A 15,382-nucleotide genomic window follows, 5' to 3' on the forward strand; every position below is an offset into this window, starting at 1 on the left:
TACGGCTAGAGTACTTTCATCGTCAGGCTACTTTCTTCCTGTTGCCACCAGTGCAGCGCCATATAATATCCCAGGTTCGCTTGGTGCCATCTCCTTCGTCTTTTCCAGCATAAGCTGCCTCAGCCGCTCCATCTCACCTTGCGAGAAATCCTTCACGAGGTTGATCATCATCGGCATCTTCGTCGTGAGCAGGTCCAAGAACGGCTCATAGCGATCGAACGACATCTCGACCTGAACATCCTCCGAATTCACATCCCTGAACCCAGCCTTCTCGAGCTCAACCTTCATTGCGGGCGCACTCGTCCACTCTTTCGGCAGTTCCGGGAGTGTCTTGTCAGGTCGGATGACAGAGACCAGTTTCATGATGTCCATCCACTGGTTGCCTTTCCATGACGAACACCCAAGCACGCCTCCGGGCTTGAGGACGCGCCGACTTTCAGTCAAGCACTTCTACTCCTATATTAGTGTATGCCTACGATAGTCACCGAGAGGCGCGTATTCAGCACACCATCCCGAGACATGCAATCGCAGTGTCTATCGAACTGTTAGACATACTCTGCAAACGTACCTGAGGGTCTGGTGTCATGAAGAAGACCCACCCAGCCGTCAAATGAGATTGACTGTCGTCTGGGATGCCTTTCAGATCCATGGCGTCAAGCACCGAGACCGAAACTCGGTTCCAGGGTGATGCTGGATCCTTTTGTAATTCTTCCTGCTGGACATTCTTGACTTGTTCCACCATGCCTGGCGCAAAGTCTGTGGCCGTGAGGGTGCAGGATTTGGGTAGTGTAGGGCCGTATTCTTCAATAATGCGTGAGATGATGGGACCTGGACCAGTGCCATCGTCGAAAATCCCACTTGCCTCTGAGAAGGGCACGAGCGCATTTAGTCGATCTAGGATGACGCGAATTGGTTTCGCGCTTGTCCCGACAGTCAGCTTCTTGTAGACCTTCGCCATCTCGCCCCAGTCATCGCCGGTGTGTTCATCCAGTCTTGCCATGTTGACTGGCTTGAATTGTTGGTGTCTCGCAGTGATGGAAGAGAGATGAGCTAGGATAGCAATGGGTTTGCTTCGAGCTGTACAGCAGGGTCTCATCATGGATCTACAGGAATTTGGGTTCTAGCAGGTCCCGGCGAAGGCCATCATATATATCACATAGCAACAGTGGTGCCAGACGACTTCTTGCCGCGCCGGAAGGATTTTGTGCCACGTGACGAGCTGAAAGGACAGTATTCGGAGACATTTAAAAACCCTAGCAATGCCTTGCTTGTGTTGGCATGAGTGTATCGCCACATGAGGTAAGAGCGAGGCGGACAGATCGAATCGCTTGGACCATGTTCAGTGATCGCGTGGACCAAATGGACTACTCGCCATGTGAAGGATGCGACCCACCTGCATCGCATTCAGGGTCCCGGGGCATGCACCTAAGCTGGGCTGGAGACGAAGTATGTCGCCGGCCTGTGTGTCGACTGTGCTTCCGGCGCGTAGTCGTGAATCAGACATATGGCGACGCGCTACAAGCTCGACCGCATCTGTACGTCCTTGCTAATCAGTCTCACGCTAGCGTCTTCAACCAAAGGCCTTTGCTTCAATAATCAGTCGAAGCGCTCGGCGGTGTTCTACTTTGTCACTTGCCCTCGGTGTGCTACCGAACCATTGCACGTGCCTTGGGAGTCGGCTGAGCGCAAGTATCTGGGAACATTCATTTTGCAAGTACATGCCGTACGGTACATTGAGAGTGCGTGAGTATTGTTATCCAAATAGCCTCGCAGCTTCGATCTCAGACCGAGTGCCGCGGCCGAAAGTGACGCTGTCTGAGGACGATCGTCTTTTATCCTCGAGCTCCTCGCCTAGATTCTCCTGCGTGAGTTGTAATCGTTGCGGGACAGATGCACACGGCGGCACAGCATCAGTATGGAGGTGAAATCTACATCGGTCGTATTCGTACGGTTCGAGCGGCCGATCGGGCATTGGAGCATCAGCGTAGTACAGTGCAAGGTCAACGAAGAAATCCGAGGGAAGCCTATGCTGCCACTTCTCCCTGTACAAAAGGATGTCAGTTACATTCGAGTGCCTCGTGGCTTTTTCTCAGCGACCAGTGTCCAAGCGGATATGCAGCGCGGATGTGCTTCGAATTTACTCACAGGTATGGCCCTGCATCCGACTTGGCGAGGAACCAGTTTATAACAATGTGGCACAAGGGATTTGGCCTGTGCGTGATTTCCCACAGATGGTGTATGGTCGCAACACTTATCGGCACAGACGCGGCCTGTAGGGTATCAACAAATGCGTCTGTCGTTGCGTTCTGCAAGGCGACATCCGTGATGCTGTTTGCGAAATCCCACAGGTTTGCAATCTTTACCTGCTCTTCAGCCTTGCTGCGGGACTGGCGTGCGTCTTCTGAGTCCATCACGATGACCCTTCTGCCGTATGCGTATTGCAGGTATGCCTGAAACACCTCGGTGTCCAGGGAAGGCATACGCAGCACTCTTCGACCTTGCTCAGTCAACGTTCTGATGAACATTATTTCGAAGTAGTCGTTTCCTTGAGTCAATACTTCGACATCTACCAGAAACTCTTTCTGTTCGAAGCCGACAAGGATGACGAACTTGTCATCGCTGATCTGAGGCGAACCCTGCGTTTCCATCTCAGTTTTGGGTGGATGGGCATCCCTAGTGCCGCATGGTCAGTGAAGCGGGCCGAGACCTGATGAATGGCACGTACGGCTGACGGTTTCTTAGGAGTGAAAGCATTGCGAAGAGGAGCCTGTAAGTCCTGAACTTCTGCTGAGAGCCATACGCGTGGTGATACCGATGCTGTCGTGGGCGGGCAATGGCCTGGGCTGCCATCCCAATCCGGGCCAGGCTCCTTTGTGTATGCATCGAACATGATACGAGATCGAGTTCTTTATCCATAGCCATCGTGTCAGTGCACCTGCGATAATGAATGCCAGAACAGCAGAAGATGGGCCGATGCTCACGAGACAGGGTTGTCCTAAGCAGAAGGCTCTGCTACAGCTGAGTATCTCAGCGCCATCCGCCAACTCTCCCTTCATCCCACCGGCCTTTCCTTTCTCTCCTCAAGAAGGCAGTTTTTCTCCTCTCCTTGACACCCCGCACAAAGTCTGCAACCTCGCGATCGCTCGCAACGCCATCCTCTTCCAGCCAGCTTTCCTCCACGCCTCTCACCAATAGATCCTGCTCTTGCACGCTAGCATTCAGCCTCTGGTACAGTGCCATTGGCGAAAAGTCCTTTAAAGCATCCTCAGTCTCGGCGATCTTCTGACGATGTGCCTGCTCCAAAGCTCGAAGAGCTAACAAGCGTTGTTGCGTCTGAGATCGTAGGGTACTAAGCTTTTGCTCGAGCGCAAGGACGTTGTTGGAAAGCTGTAGATTGGAGTTGATGATGGGCGTCAAGTAGTCTTCCGATGCACAAACAGCGGGATGTGTGGTTGTAGGGCTCGACAAGAATGCTTGTTGCAACGCTGGAGTGGACAGAAAGTGATGCAAGTCCTGCGTGCTCTTGTCTTTGAGACTCTCTGGCAGCCAATTGCTCTCTACTGCCGGAATGGATGGTTGTGTCTGCGCGTGATGATGATGATGATGCTGCTGCTGGCCATACTCCTGAGTCGCATCCAGCTCCAAAGGCTCGTGATATGCTTGGCCGGGAGGCGGCGGAGGCGGCTGCGAGTACCTGCCGGGAGTGGATGTGGCCAGTGGTTTGGGTGGTGGTGGCGGTGGCGGTGGTGGTGGTGGCGGCGGGGTCGAGGAGTCCAAGCCGGGTGCCGGTGGTGCTGGATGGGTGTAGGACATGATCAGTCGTGAGGCTGCATTCGGCCAGTCGTAGAGTCGTAAAACGTCGTCTCAATGCCGCATGCCGTCTGCCGCGCGAATGACTGACATGTGCAACATGCAGGTGGAGACTGACACGACTGAGTCCCCCACCCTGACGTTTTGAGCCCTGGGCGCGGCGTGGCTGCTGAGTGCTGACGACCAGCTGTGCACACCTGCAGGCTGCATCACATCACCTCACCAGCATCTCCCTGCCTTGCGCCCGTCAAGCTTCCAGGTTCACGCTGTTGCAGTAAGCACATCTCGCACAACACTTCACTGCACCACACCACCCCATCGCACCCCTATCACGCCGCCGACACCACATCATCAGCGTCAGCATGCACCGCTCTCCACGGTAGCTCATGGCCTGCAATGCGACGCCGGAAGAAAGACAGAGACAGCCGCTTGCGTGACGCTGCTACAGCTGGAGCACTGCGCAGAGAGACAGAGCCCGAGTCAGCATGAGTGGCCCGAAGAAGGCCGCCGCGGGGTGGGGCTCCGTCTTCTCCAGCGCCATCACGAACCTCGAGTCCCGGCTGGACAACATCCTCGCAGACGAGAGCGAGCTTGCTGCCAAACAGCGCCTCAAGGCTGAGAAGCAGGCCACGGGAAGCAGATCGCGCGCAAACTCTGGCCGACTCGCAGCTCCACCGTCCAACGCATCTGGCCCGCGCTCTAGAGATGCCTCGAGGACACGCGTCAACGATCGACTGGCAGAGAGGCTGGCAAAGGCGACAGCCCAGAAAGCTCCTTCCAGAGTCGCGACCCCTGTGACCGATGCGGACAGTGTCAGGACCAGCGGAGAGGTCCAGCGCTCAGCAGACATTGCCAGACCAGCATCCGATATCGAGTTGGCTGGGCGAAACGAAGACCAGCAAGGCGGATCCGCTGCCGTGGAAGCTGTCCCATCACTCGATGTTGCTGAGCGACCTGCAACGAGTGAAGATGTTGCCCTGGCTACTTCGTCTCTTCCCATCAACCCGGCCAGAATTTCCACAGAAAGCACCCGCGCCTCTGTCGAGCACGATAGGAAACAGCAACCTACCGCAAGATCCTCGTCAGATCTGCCCAATGGCGACAGCAGCGTTGCCAAAAGTGCAGCCGAACTACAGGCGGACATAGAAAGAATGCAGTCCGATCATGCTGCTGTCGAATTTCAGCGACAAGAAGAGATGAATGTCTACATGGAACGTATCGATGCGCTCCAGGCGAAACTCACGTACTTGGCCAACGAGACTGTGGCTGCCGCGAAAGAGGCCAACGCTTCTGCAAGAGCTGGGACGCTAGAAGAGCAGATCGCCGAAAAGGACCAGCGCATAGCTTTGTTGATGGAGGAAGGCGGGAAGCTCAGCAAGAACGAGATGAAGCACTTGCAAACCATTAAGAAGTTGCGGAGCAAATCCACTGATGACGAGAGGCGCAATGCCGAGCTGAAGAAGAAGCTTGAACGTGCTGAGAAAGCAGAGGTTGAGTTGAAGGCTAAGCTACGTAGAGCTGAAACGACCGAGCGACAAGCGAACGAGAAGACCAGGCAGATTGCGGCGATCGAGAGACAGATCGAGGAGCTCAGAGTGGACCGCGAGAACGCTGCGGATTTGGTTCGAAGCCTGACGACACAGCTTAAGGAAGCGAAAGATCGAGCTGCGAAAGCGGAGAGCAGCAGCAAGTCTTCAGAAGCGGATAAAAACAAAATTGCCGAATTGCAGAATGAGCTCGAAGATGCTCAGATCGAGAAGAGGTTGGCTGAAGACAGAGCAACATCGGAGATCAAGAAAATGAAAGACGACGCTCAGCGGCAGGTGGAGCGCTTTAGCGTCACAGAACTCGAGCTCAAGAACGAAATTTCTGGACTGGAGTCGAGGCTCGAGGCGATGAGAAGCCGAGCTGAAGAAGCAAGCAGTTCTGGAGGGGCCACAGATGGAGAGAGCAGTGTCAAGCTGATGCGTCAAATCGAAACCCTTCAGAAACAGTATGCGCTTGCCAAAGGAAATTGGGAGACCATTGAAGGATCTCTCAACGCTAGGGTCGCAGCTCTCGAGAAGGAGCGTGACGACGTGGCTAAGCGAGAGAGCGAGCTGCGAAAGAAAGTAAGAGATACATCGAACAAGGCTCGCAAGGCTGAAGATGAGCTGGAGAGCACCTTCGACAGTCTGAAGACGGTGGAGCAGGAGCTTTCCAGCCAACAAGCTCAGCTTGTGACACTGCAATCACGGCTCGAAGAAGCACAGGCGAACCACAGCGACACAAAGGCAGACTTCGACAAGCAGCGGAAGCTGTGGGAGGCGGAGTTCGCACAACGCTTAGAGGAAGAGAAGCTCAGATGGCGAAGAGAAATGCTAGGCTCTAGTGCCAATGCGATGAACTCACCTCGCACGGAATCACTGGCAGCTTTTACCCGCAAAGGCTCAGGCACGGACATCACAAGTCGCAAAGCCCTATCACGCCTGACTTCCCATGAGCTAGTAACATTGCACACTGACCAGAGGCCAGTCAGTCGCCGCAGCTCTGCGGTGCCGCCGCCTGGATCTGCTCGTGCCGTCGCACCGCCCAGCGAACCATCACCATCGATCAGCAGGAGAGAATCGACCTTGTCCTTCGACACGCACAACATGCCGCCCACGCCGTCGATCGAGATTGGTGATCGTATCAGTGAGGATGGTGCCCACTCCGCCTCGCCTCAAAGGACCATCTACGATATCGTCAGCACTTCGACTGCGGGTCCTGGTGCTGGTCCATCGGTTCAGCTCGTAGAACGGATGTCCTCACTGGTTCGCAAGCTCGAGTCCGAGAAGGCGTCATTCAAAGACGAATTGTCAAGACTAAGTGCACAGCGAGACGATGCGAGGAATGAAGTCGTTGAGCTGATGCGTGAAGTCCAAGCGAAGCGCACTGGCGAAACAAAGGTTGCAGACCTGGAGCAAGAGATCAACACGTTGAAAGCACGGTACGATGCCAGTCTGGAGATGTTGGGTGAAAAGGAAGAGGAGGTGGAGGAGCTGAGAGAGGACGTGGATGAGCTGAAAAGAATATACAAGGACTTGGCTGAGCAGAAGTTTAGTACAGGCAAGTAGCGATATCTACTTTCTCCTCGACAGACACCCGTCATCGACAATTTCGGTGCTACAAACAGAAGGCTGTTAGCTACACTCGAGAAGCACGTGGCAGTGTCTCGGACTATGGTGTAAACGGTGGAGCAAGCGCCTCGTGCAGCACATGTTTCGCACGCTTCACTATGGCCCAAGCCGCTGCCCGCTGCCCCGTACCCTTCAGTAACCCTCATATCTCTCAACCAATATGGTCCAGTAAGCACATCATACTGTTACACGCTAGACCCGATTCGCATAATGATACACACTGAGCGATTTAGCAGGTTATCTGTGGTGCAGCTTCTCAAGCAAGCTGTTTGCGTGTCTTCACATCCCATCAGGCGCTGTTCGCAGCAGCTTCTCGGACTTCATTCTCCTTGTTATCCAGTTTGGCGGTGGTCACTCTTTCGAGAAGGACAACGAATGCTCGGCGCTTCTTCTGGTCATTGTCCTTGCCTGCCAAATGTGTCGTGCCTAGCTTGCTCCAGTGCTCTTCTAGCACCTGCTTCAGGTCCTCGTGGTCCTGTGGGAGTCCGAGAGCGCGAAGCGCGTCCTGCGACTTTCCGTCCACGAAAGGATAGGAGGAAGTCCAGGGCTCCAACCACTGCACTCTTCGAAGGAAGATGTCTATACCAGTGTCGCCGAAACCCTTGATCTCGTTCTTCAATGACTTCAAGGCCAAAGACGCGTCGTCTTCGTTATCACTCAGCGCCTTGCTGAGCGTTGTGCCCTCCTTGCCATCTGACGTGTATTTCTCAACTACGGTCTCTGCGAACTGACTTATTTGAGCCGCCGTCTTGTCTTTATGCTGAGTCTTGGCATCGTAGAGGGCTTGCGCGACCTTCTCTTCGCCAGCGTCTTTGACGGCTTGCGCACTTGTGAAGTCGTACGGGTCGTTGAGCACTGTACGAATCGCCCGGTGGCCGAGGCCGTGGCTGACTGGGCGAGAGAGGATCATGGCGCACATGAGCTCCTCGAATGGGTTGAGCGCGGATGAAGAATAGGTACGGTTGTTGGGATGCTGCTTGACGTAGTCCTTCTCGTTGTCCGGACGCAACAGCTCTTCGGCATCGGTGGACAAGAGGTAACGAAGCAGTTGCTCGTTGGACAAGTCGCTCTTGCTGGCACGGCCGCGCGCAGAGGATCGCGAGCCTTCGCGTGGTACCTTGGCGGGCTTCTTTGGCTCAGCAGCGTTCTTGCGCTTCTTAGTCGATTTGGTGCTTTCCCTTTCGATCTTCTTGGTCACGAGGTCCTTGGCTTTGATGCCGTTCTCGGTGACATCGTCTGAGCTGAGCTTAGCATCCTCAGTGGTCTCGCCTGTCTTCTCCTCGTTGGCGGCATTGGCGTTGGGATCTCCTTTAGCAGGCTGCGCATCGTGCTTGGGTGGCTCTGCGGTTTCAGTCCCTGGCGCGTCCTCTGAAGCTAGCGCGTCGTTCGTGGAGTTTACTGCGCTGGCTTCTGGCTCCGGCTTTGTGCTGGCACTGGCACTGCCCTTAGCAGCAGCCTTCTTCTTTGGTGACATGGTTAATTGTGTGGCGTGCAATGCTCTCTTATGTCTGGTAGTGCGACGATAACGAGCAAAGCTGACTGCACTTATGAGCGCGGGATTGGGTGATGTTTACATGTACAGTCGCAAACAGAAAGTAACAGCGCAGCCGCACATGCAAGCGTGAATCGAGAAAGAGGCTGTTACCGTTAGAACGAGACTTCGGTGACGTACATCTGGATCGAGGGCAGGCACAGCTGTTGCCATGCAGCGTACGTGTGAGTCGACTCTAGCAGCAGGTGCATGTGTGCAGCGGGAAGGCGCGACCTCGACAGTGGCATTGGCGCGAAGAACACAGGGCTGTGGACGTACTGTATGTCGCGTGAGGTGTGAAGACGGCAGGCGAGCTTTCACACTCTCGGCTGCTGACTCATGGACCACGTGTGTCGGAGCTCGCCGAGAATGATCAGCGTCGCCATCTCAGTCAATGCACCGCACTTCTATTCTGCCGAGGCTCTGGGGAGCCCAGACAGCGACATTTCCCATCGGTGCAGCACTGCATTATTACGCTGCGAAGAAAAGTGACCAGATATGGCGACTGAAGTCGTTGCTTTCGGGCTCCAATGCGGCCTCCATGTCTTCAGGCTTTCTTCGTAGCACTATCTCCCGCATGTGGGCAAGGCCACCAAATTTTGACGCTAACCTTATTAGATTGGATGCCTTAGGTGTCAAAGACTTGAGTGGCTTACTACGGGTCTGAAAGCTTTCCGTACTAAAGAGCCGGATTGTCGTATATAGAACACGAATTTTCTATAATATATAACGTACTTTACTACCGAGTGGGCTATACTACCGAGCAGGCCACTTTTACTAAGAACTATACTACTTCTACTTGAATTACGACGGTATCTTAATACGACGACATCCTATAGAATCGTTACTAGGAGGACAATTCCTCTTTAGATTCTTCGCTATCTAGTAAGTCTACTTAATAGATACGTACGTTATACCCCGACTCGCTATATCGCTTATAGCGTCGTAGCCTTAGTACTAGCCGAACACTATCTAGCGACTCTCTACTCACTTCCTACCTCCTAGTATCCTCTAGAGGTATTAATTACGACGCCTTATTAAAGGTTAGAGACCCTCTAGACTAAATATACTTACGCTTTCGTGCTTTTCGCTATATAAGGGCCTCGTTAGACTTACGTAGCTTACTAATCTCGCTTCGTATAAGAGCTATCTAATACACTACCTCTCTACTCCCTCTCTATTACCCTATTAAACGACCTTCCTCTTTCTACTACGCCTTTCTAAACCCGTAACGACGCTCTAAGACGTAATAATACCTATTATAAATCCTATCTCGTCGAAGTTATAGGTGTCCTAGTTAAGGATACTATACTTCTCCTTTATATTACGTATAAGTAAGAACTACCTCTTAATAACGTCTAGATCTTCTATTAGGGCTCGCTAACGATCGTATCTACGTATTATAGGAACCTTTAGCTCACGATACCGCCTAATGAACCTGTCTATCTAATTAAGACTAGCGGGCTTAAGACCCTTCTCTTATAGTAACGAATTGGCTATTACTCGTATACTAGCCTTTAATTTATACGAAGCGAGATTAGTAAGCTACGTAAGTCTAACGAGGCCCTTATATAGCGGAAAGCACGAAAGCGTAAGTATATTTAGTCTAGAGGGTCTCTAACCTTCGATAAGGCGTCGTAATTAATACCTCTAGAGGATACTAGGAGGTAGGAAGTGAGTAGAGAGTCGCTAGATAGTGTTCGGCTAGTACTAAGGCTACGACGCTATAAGCGATATAGCGAGTCGGGGTATAACGTACGTACCTATTAAGTAGACTCGCTAGATAGCGAAGAATCTAAAGAGGAATTGTCCTCCTAGTAACGATTCTATAGGATGTCGTCGTATTAAGATACCGTTATAATTAAAGTAGAAGTAGTATAGTTCTTAGTAAAAGTAGCCCGCTCGGTAGTATAGCCCGCTCGGTAGTAAAGTACGTTAACGTAAAGTACTAGTAAGCTAGGAATACTAGTAAGTATTACGGGCGAGAGTACTATAATAGGGTCGGGTAAAGATATATATAGTTACGTAAGCTATCTAAGAGAGCGTAAGAAGCGCGGGAAGATAAAGTCGCGCGAATCGAGCTAGCGGATACTAGCGGCCGCTAGCGCGCGGGCGTACGGCCGACGATACTATATTACGAAGTAGTTCATAAAAGGGCTATCTCGTAATAGTACCCCCCCTCCTCGAATAAGGAGCTCCTAAGACGTTTCTACGTTTAATACTCGGAGCGTATAGAGGGCTATCGCTAGTACTAATACCGGTACTAGTTTCGAGAGCTTTATCGAGGAAGCTATAGTTATACCGCGTTTATATATACGGTTCGAGGATTAGCGCTAGCCCGTATTAAGTTACCGGCTAATCGAGTCCGTCGAAGGTAGGCTTAGGTTTATCTAGGTATCGCTAGTAGAACGCGATTACGAGTTCTTTATATCTAGGTAGTACGGCTAACTACTTAGCCTAGCTCCGCGTACGATCCTTATAAATAACTATATACTATATATCGTTATACCTAATCTTAGAATCTACTAGATCCTCTACTTTATATTCCTCCGATACCTAGCCTTTACGTTTAACGATTACGGGCGCTAGTAGTAGTCTACGTTATCTAGGCATCCCTTCGGTTACTACGCGGCGTAACTTACTCGTATAGAACACGTTATAGATTTGTATCCTATCGCTAAGTTCCAGTTTATACGAGCGTCTACCTACGGCCCTAACGACTCGAAACGGTCTAAGGAACTTATAACCGAGTTTCTTACTTAGGCGTATAGTCTTAATATTACGGGTATCTAGTAGAACTATATCGTTAGGCTAGTAGGTAGGCGCTAGCGCTCGCCGAGTATTTACGGCTTTAGCCGTTCGTACTTACGTAAAAGTATATACGTCGCGTAGCTCGTCTAGGCGGTCGCGGCGTATAGACTCGAGTACCCGCCGTATTTATACTTAAGTGTCTTATATATTATTAACTAACGCGTTAGCGGCCTCGACGTTAGGTACTTCCCGAGCTATAACTTATAGTTTAGCTAGGCTACTAAACTCTATCCGCGGGTAGCGGCTAGAGTCGGTAAAGAATAGAGTTATTCCGGTACTTATAGACTTATAATTATTAAGGGTAAACTCGGCATCGGGTAGTAACTCGACCTAGTTATCTTGTTAATAGTTAGTATAGGCGCGGATATACTGTTCGAGTACTTAGTTTATACGTTCTAATTGCCTATCCGTTTCTAGATAGAAGGCTATAGAAAGATTTTAGTAGATACTAAGCCTTACGTAGAGTCTACGGAAGAGCGTACTAACGAATTACGTGCCTCTATCGCTTACGAGTACCTCTAGTAGGCCGTATACGGGGAATATATACTTATAGAACAAGGTAGCGGCGTGCTTAGCGTTTAAGTTATTAGTAGGGAGTAGTCGTACGCGTTTAGTTAGTATATCGGTAACTATTATAATATATTTATAGATTAGTCTAGTATCGGGATCTTTACTAGCGGGTAGGTCGACGATAAAGTCTACTACGATATACTTCTTTCGTAACCGGGCGTATAGTATAGGGATAGGGTGCCTTACTTTATTAGTCTTAATAGAGTCGAGCGCCTATATATTAGGTAGTATCGTACGTATCTTACGACGTTACTTACTATACTAGGCTAGAAGAGGTTTTACCTCTATAGTAGATTAAAAGTCCTTACTATAACTTAGTAGCTAGCTACTCTACTATTATAGTATTTACGTACTATCTAGGTACGGAGGTTCTGAAAGGCTAGGATATATAAGGCTTTATCGACGTATAGTCGATCCGCGATAATTTCGTAATCTAATACGGCGATCTTCTATTATTATAGCTATACGTTAGCAATCCCCTACTAGAGATCGGACTTTAGTTTAAGTATACGTATTGTTATAGGCCGGCTATTATATACTTCTATATATAGTTATTCTTTATATAACTCTGTTTACTCCCGTTCCTCTAGTAGCGTAGGTTCGTCTAACGGCTCTATACTTCCTTCGACAGGTTGCTCGTTACTAGGCGTCTCTTCGACTAGGACTCTACTATCTAGTCCCGAGTCTATATCACTACCTACCTCGGCGTCGTTTAGTTCTAGTAACGGCTATATTACGTCTCGCTAGGCGAGGCGGGTTAATCGCCGGGGGGTAGCGATATCGCTAGTATAGTAGTCTTCTTCTTTATCGTCCGAGTCGCAAATTAATAGTACTTAATAGTTTATTAGTAGGTCGTCCTATACTTATATAGCGAACTAAGTAACGATGTCTAGGTTATAGGGTTTTAGAATAGTCTATTATTAATACTACGTTCTAGTATCGTCTACCCCCGCCGGTATGTCCTAAGAGCGACAGGTAAGACTATCTAGTTTCGTTCCTTAGGCGCCCGGGCAATAGGTAATCTTAAAGTTGAACTAGGATAGGAACTTAGCCTCGCGTACCTAGCGCCGGTTAAGCTACTTAGTAGTTATAAAGTACTTAAGATTACGGTAATCGGTAAGTACCCGAACTAGCTTATCGTCTATAGCGCCGATAAGTTCCGGTTACTATACCTCGAACGCCTTAACGATAGCTAGTAGCTCTTTGTCGTAAATATCGTAGTTATATTCTTACGGACTAAGCTTCTTCGAGTAGAACGCTACGGGTCTAAGGACGCCGTTAATTATCTATAATAGTACCCCTATATTGACCTAGTTACTAGAGTCTATTTCTACCTAAATCTGCTCGCCTAGTTAATAATAGGCTAGTATACCTACTTGGCTAAAGCGCTACTTAAGTTTCTTAAAGGCTATATTATACTATTAGGTCTATACGAAGGGTAGCTTCTTAACTACCTTGCCGTCGACTTTACTCTTTTTACCTATCTTCGTAAGGTCTATAAGGTACGCGGTTACTTTAGAGAAGGCGTAGATAAACTTCCTATAGAATCTAGTAAAGCTAAGGAACGTAAGAACGTCCTTAACGTTACGAGGCACCTCCTAGTTTATAATAGCTTTAATCTTTATAGGGTCTATCTTAACGCCCTCCGTCGTAATAATAAGGCCTAGGTATTTAATTCATTTAACGTAGAATTTATACTTATCAATATCTACTAGTAGCCGTATATCTCGTAGTCTATATAGGACCTTTCGTACGTAAGCTCTATAATTATCTAAGGAGCCGTCCGTATAAATTAGGGCGTTATCGAGGTATACTATAGCGAAGTCGTCTAGGAATTCTCGGAGGATATCGTTAATCTTACGCTACTAACTACTAGAGCTATTATAGAGGCCGAACGGAAGGACCTTAAACTAGTATAACTTATATATATATTACGGGATAGTCCTTTTTACAAACTACCTTATAATATAGTATCGTTAGCCGTACGCCTACGCGCTAGCGGCCGCTAGTACCCGCTAGCTCGATTCGCGCGACTTTATCTTCTCGCGCTTCTCGCGCTCTCTTAGATAGCTCGCGTAACTATAAATGTCTTTGTCCGACCCTATTATAGTACTCTCGCCCGTAATAGTTAGTTACGCCTACCTACGAGTAGAGAGCTAATCTCTACGTACGATACCGAGACCGTACGAGACAACACGATAGTACTAGACCGTACGATCAATTCGCGATAATAGAGAACGCCGACGAGGCCTCTCGACGCCCTCCCCTACGACCTTTAAGTATACGACCTACCGCCGCTACTTAGCGATAGTAGTACCTATATTGTACGCCCTCTATCTTAGCCGAGTTGCTAACCGGAGACCCTTAGAGCCTAGAACTTTAGAACTAGCTTAACTTAATCCTTAGCGATAGTAAATATCCGGACCGCGTAAGTTAGATATAGTATAAGTTAGGAAATAGAATAGATAGGGATATACCGCCGTTCGGCATAGATAGGTCTACTCTCTCTTATCTTTATATACCCGATTTATAAATTCTTATAACTAATAATACGCCTTAGTCTTTAATAAAATACGAGGGTAGTAGGGTAGAGGGTAAGAAGCTAGTACGACTAGATATCGAAGACACTCGTCTCTCGTCTTACGAGGACGATAGTAAAGGTATCGACTTTATATAGTTTATTAATAGTATATCGCCTCCTCGTATAGACTAGATCAACTTCGACGATATAGACTTCGAGTACGATCTAATAAACTATAAGATCGCCGATACCGAAGCATTTAAGAGGGTAGTTACCTTACGGCCTAATACTATATATCTTAAAGTTAAGAGCACTATAGATAGGTACGCCTACTAGAAGGTTATACTCGACTACTCCCGAGCCTAGGTACGACGCTATCGCGAGGAACGCGATTAAGTCGATACTAAACTCGCGAAGCTCTAAGAAGAATATAATGTCATCTTCGAAGACCGATAGGATATAGCGACCGAGCGAGATAAGATATAAGCCGATACTATAATATATTAGACATCCTAGGAAGATACTAAGGCCCGTATCTAGATACTATAAATAGCCTTAGACGACGCCGTAACTAAGGAACACTATAAGAAGATTACTAATAAGCTAGTAGGCTATATTAATACTACTAATAGCTATCTCGAGTAAGTAGAGGACGAAGTCGACTAACTTAAGGCTAAGATGATATAGTAGGACACTAAGATCTTGTAACTTAAGACATAAGCCCGGCTTACCGCCTTACTAAGCGAGCGAGACCGCCCGCTTACTTTCCCTAAGTAGTTACGACCCTAGTAATAGCCGTAGTAGTAAGAATAATAGACTACTAGTCTAGAAGAATTCCTATAAGCCGGTACCCGTCGTTCTTAGACTCTAGTAGGTAGCGGCTATCGGGCCCGTACCTATAACCGTACTACCCGCGCCGGTTCTCTCGTACCCTTAGTAGCCCGTACTAATAATACTACGATATTCGCCGCCTAAACCGAC

The 15,382-nt window shown here is 49.2% G+C and overlaps 5 protein-coding genes across 5 annotated transcripts; 1 reads left to right on the forward strand and 4 right to left on the reverse strand.

Moving 5' to 3' along the window:
• Nucleotides 1-27: 27 nt before the first annotated feature.
• CLAFUR5_01092 (Methyltransferase ucsB) lies at nucleotides 28-1,099 on the reverse strand (the record flags this gene model as incomplete). The annotated part of the gene is made up of 2 exons (XM_047900240.1): nucleotides 28-450; nucleotides 569-1,099. The coding sequence occupies 2 exons, from the start codon at nucleotides 1,097-1,099 to the stop codon at nucleotides 28-30; spliced, it is 954 nt and encodes a 317-aa protein (XP_047757328.1).
• A 654-nt stretch (nucleotides 1,100-1,753) lies between these two features.
• Nucleotides 1,754-2,883, reverse strand: CLAFUR5_01093 (uncharacterized protein; the record flags this gene model as incomplete). Its single annotated transcript, XM_047900241.1, has 3 exons — nucleotides 1,754-2,042; nucleotides 2,146-2,673; nucleotides 2,726-2,883. The coding sequence occupies 3 exons, from the start codon at nucleotides 2,881-2,883 to the stop codon at nucleotides 1,754-1,756; spliced, it is 975 nt and encodes a 324-aa protein (XP_047757329.1).
• Nucleotides 2,884-3,027: 144 nt separating this feature from the next.
• Nucleotides 3,028-3,813, reverse strand: CLAFUR5_01094 (uncharacterized protein; the record flags this gene model as incomplete). Its single annotated transcript, XM_047900242.1, has 1 exon — nucleotides 3,028-3,813. One exon carries the CDS (start codon nucleotides 3,811-3,813, stop codon nucleotides 3,028-3,030), a length of 786 nt encoding a protein of 261 aa, XP_047757334.1.
• A 482-nt stretch (nucleotides 3,814-4,295) lies between these two features.
• Nucleotides 4,296-6,905, forward strand: CLAFUR5_01095 (TATA element modulatory factor; the record flags this gene model as incomplete). The annotated part of the gene is made up of 1 exon (XM_047900243.1): nucleotides 4,296-6,905. The coding sequence occupies one exon, from the start codon at nucleotides 4,296-4,298 to the stop codon at nucleotides 6,903-6,905; it is 2,610 nt and encodes an 869-aa protein (XP_047757335.1).
• A 352-nt stretch (nucleotides 6,906-7,257) lies between these two features.
• On the reverse strand, nucleotides 7,258-8,442 carry CLAFUR5_01096 (uncharacterized protein; the record flags this gene model as incomplete). The annotated part of the gene is made up of 1 exon (XM_047900244.1): nucleotides 7,258-8,442. The coding sequence occupies one exon, from the start codon at nucleotides 8,440-8,442 to the stop codon at nucleotides 7,258-7,260; it is 1,185 nt and encodes a 394-aa protein (XP_047757332.1).
• Between the last annotated feature and the right edge of the window lie 6,940 nt (nucleotides 8,443-15,382).

Source organism: Fulvia fulva, chromosome 1 (assembly GCF_020509005.1).
Source record: "Fulvia fulva chromosome 1, complete sequence".
Lineage (NCBI taxonomy): Eukaryota > Fungi > Ascomycota > Dothideomycetes > Mycosphaerellales > Mycosphaerellaceae > Fulvia > Fulvia fulva.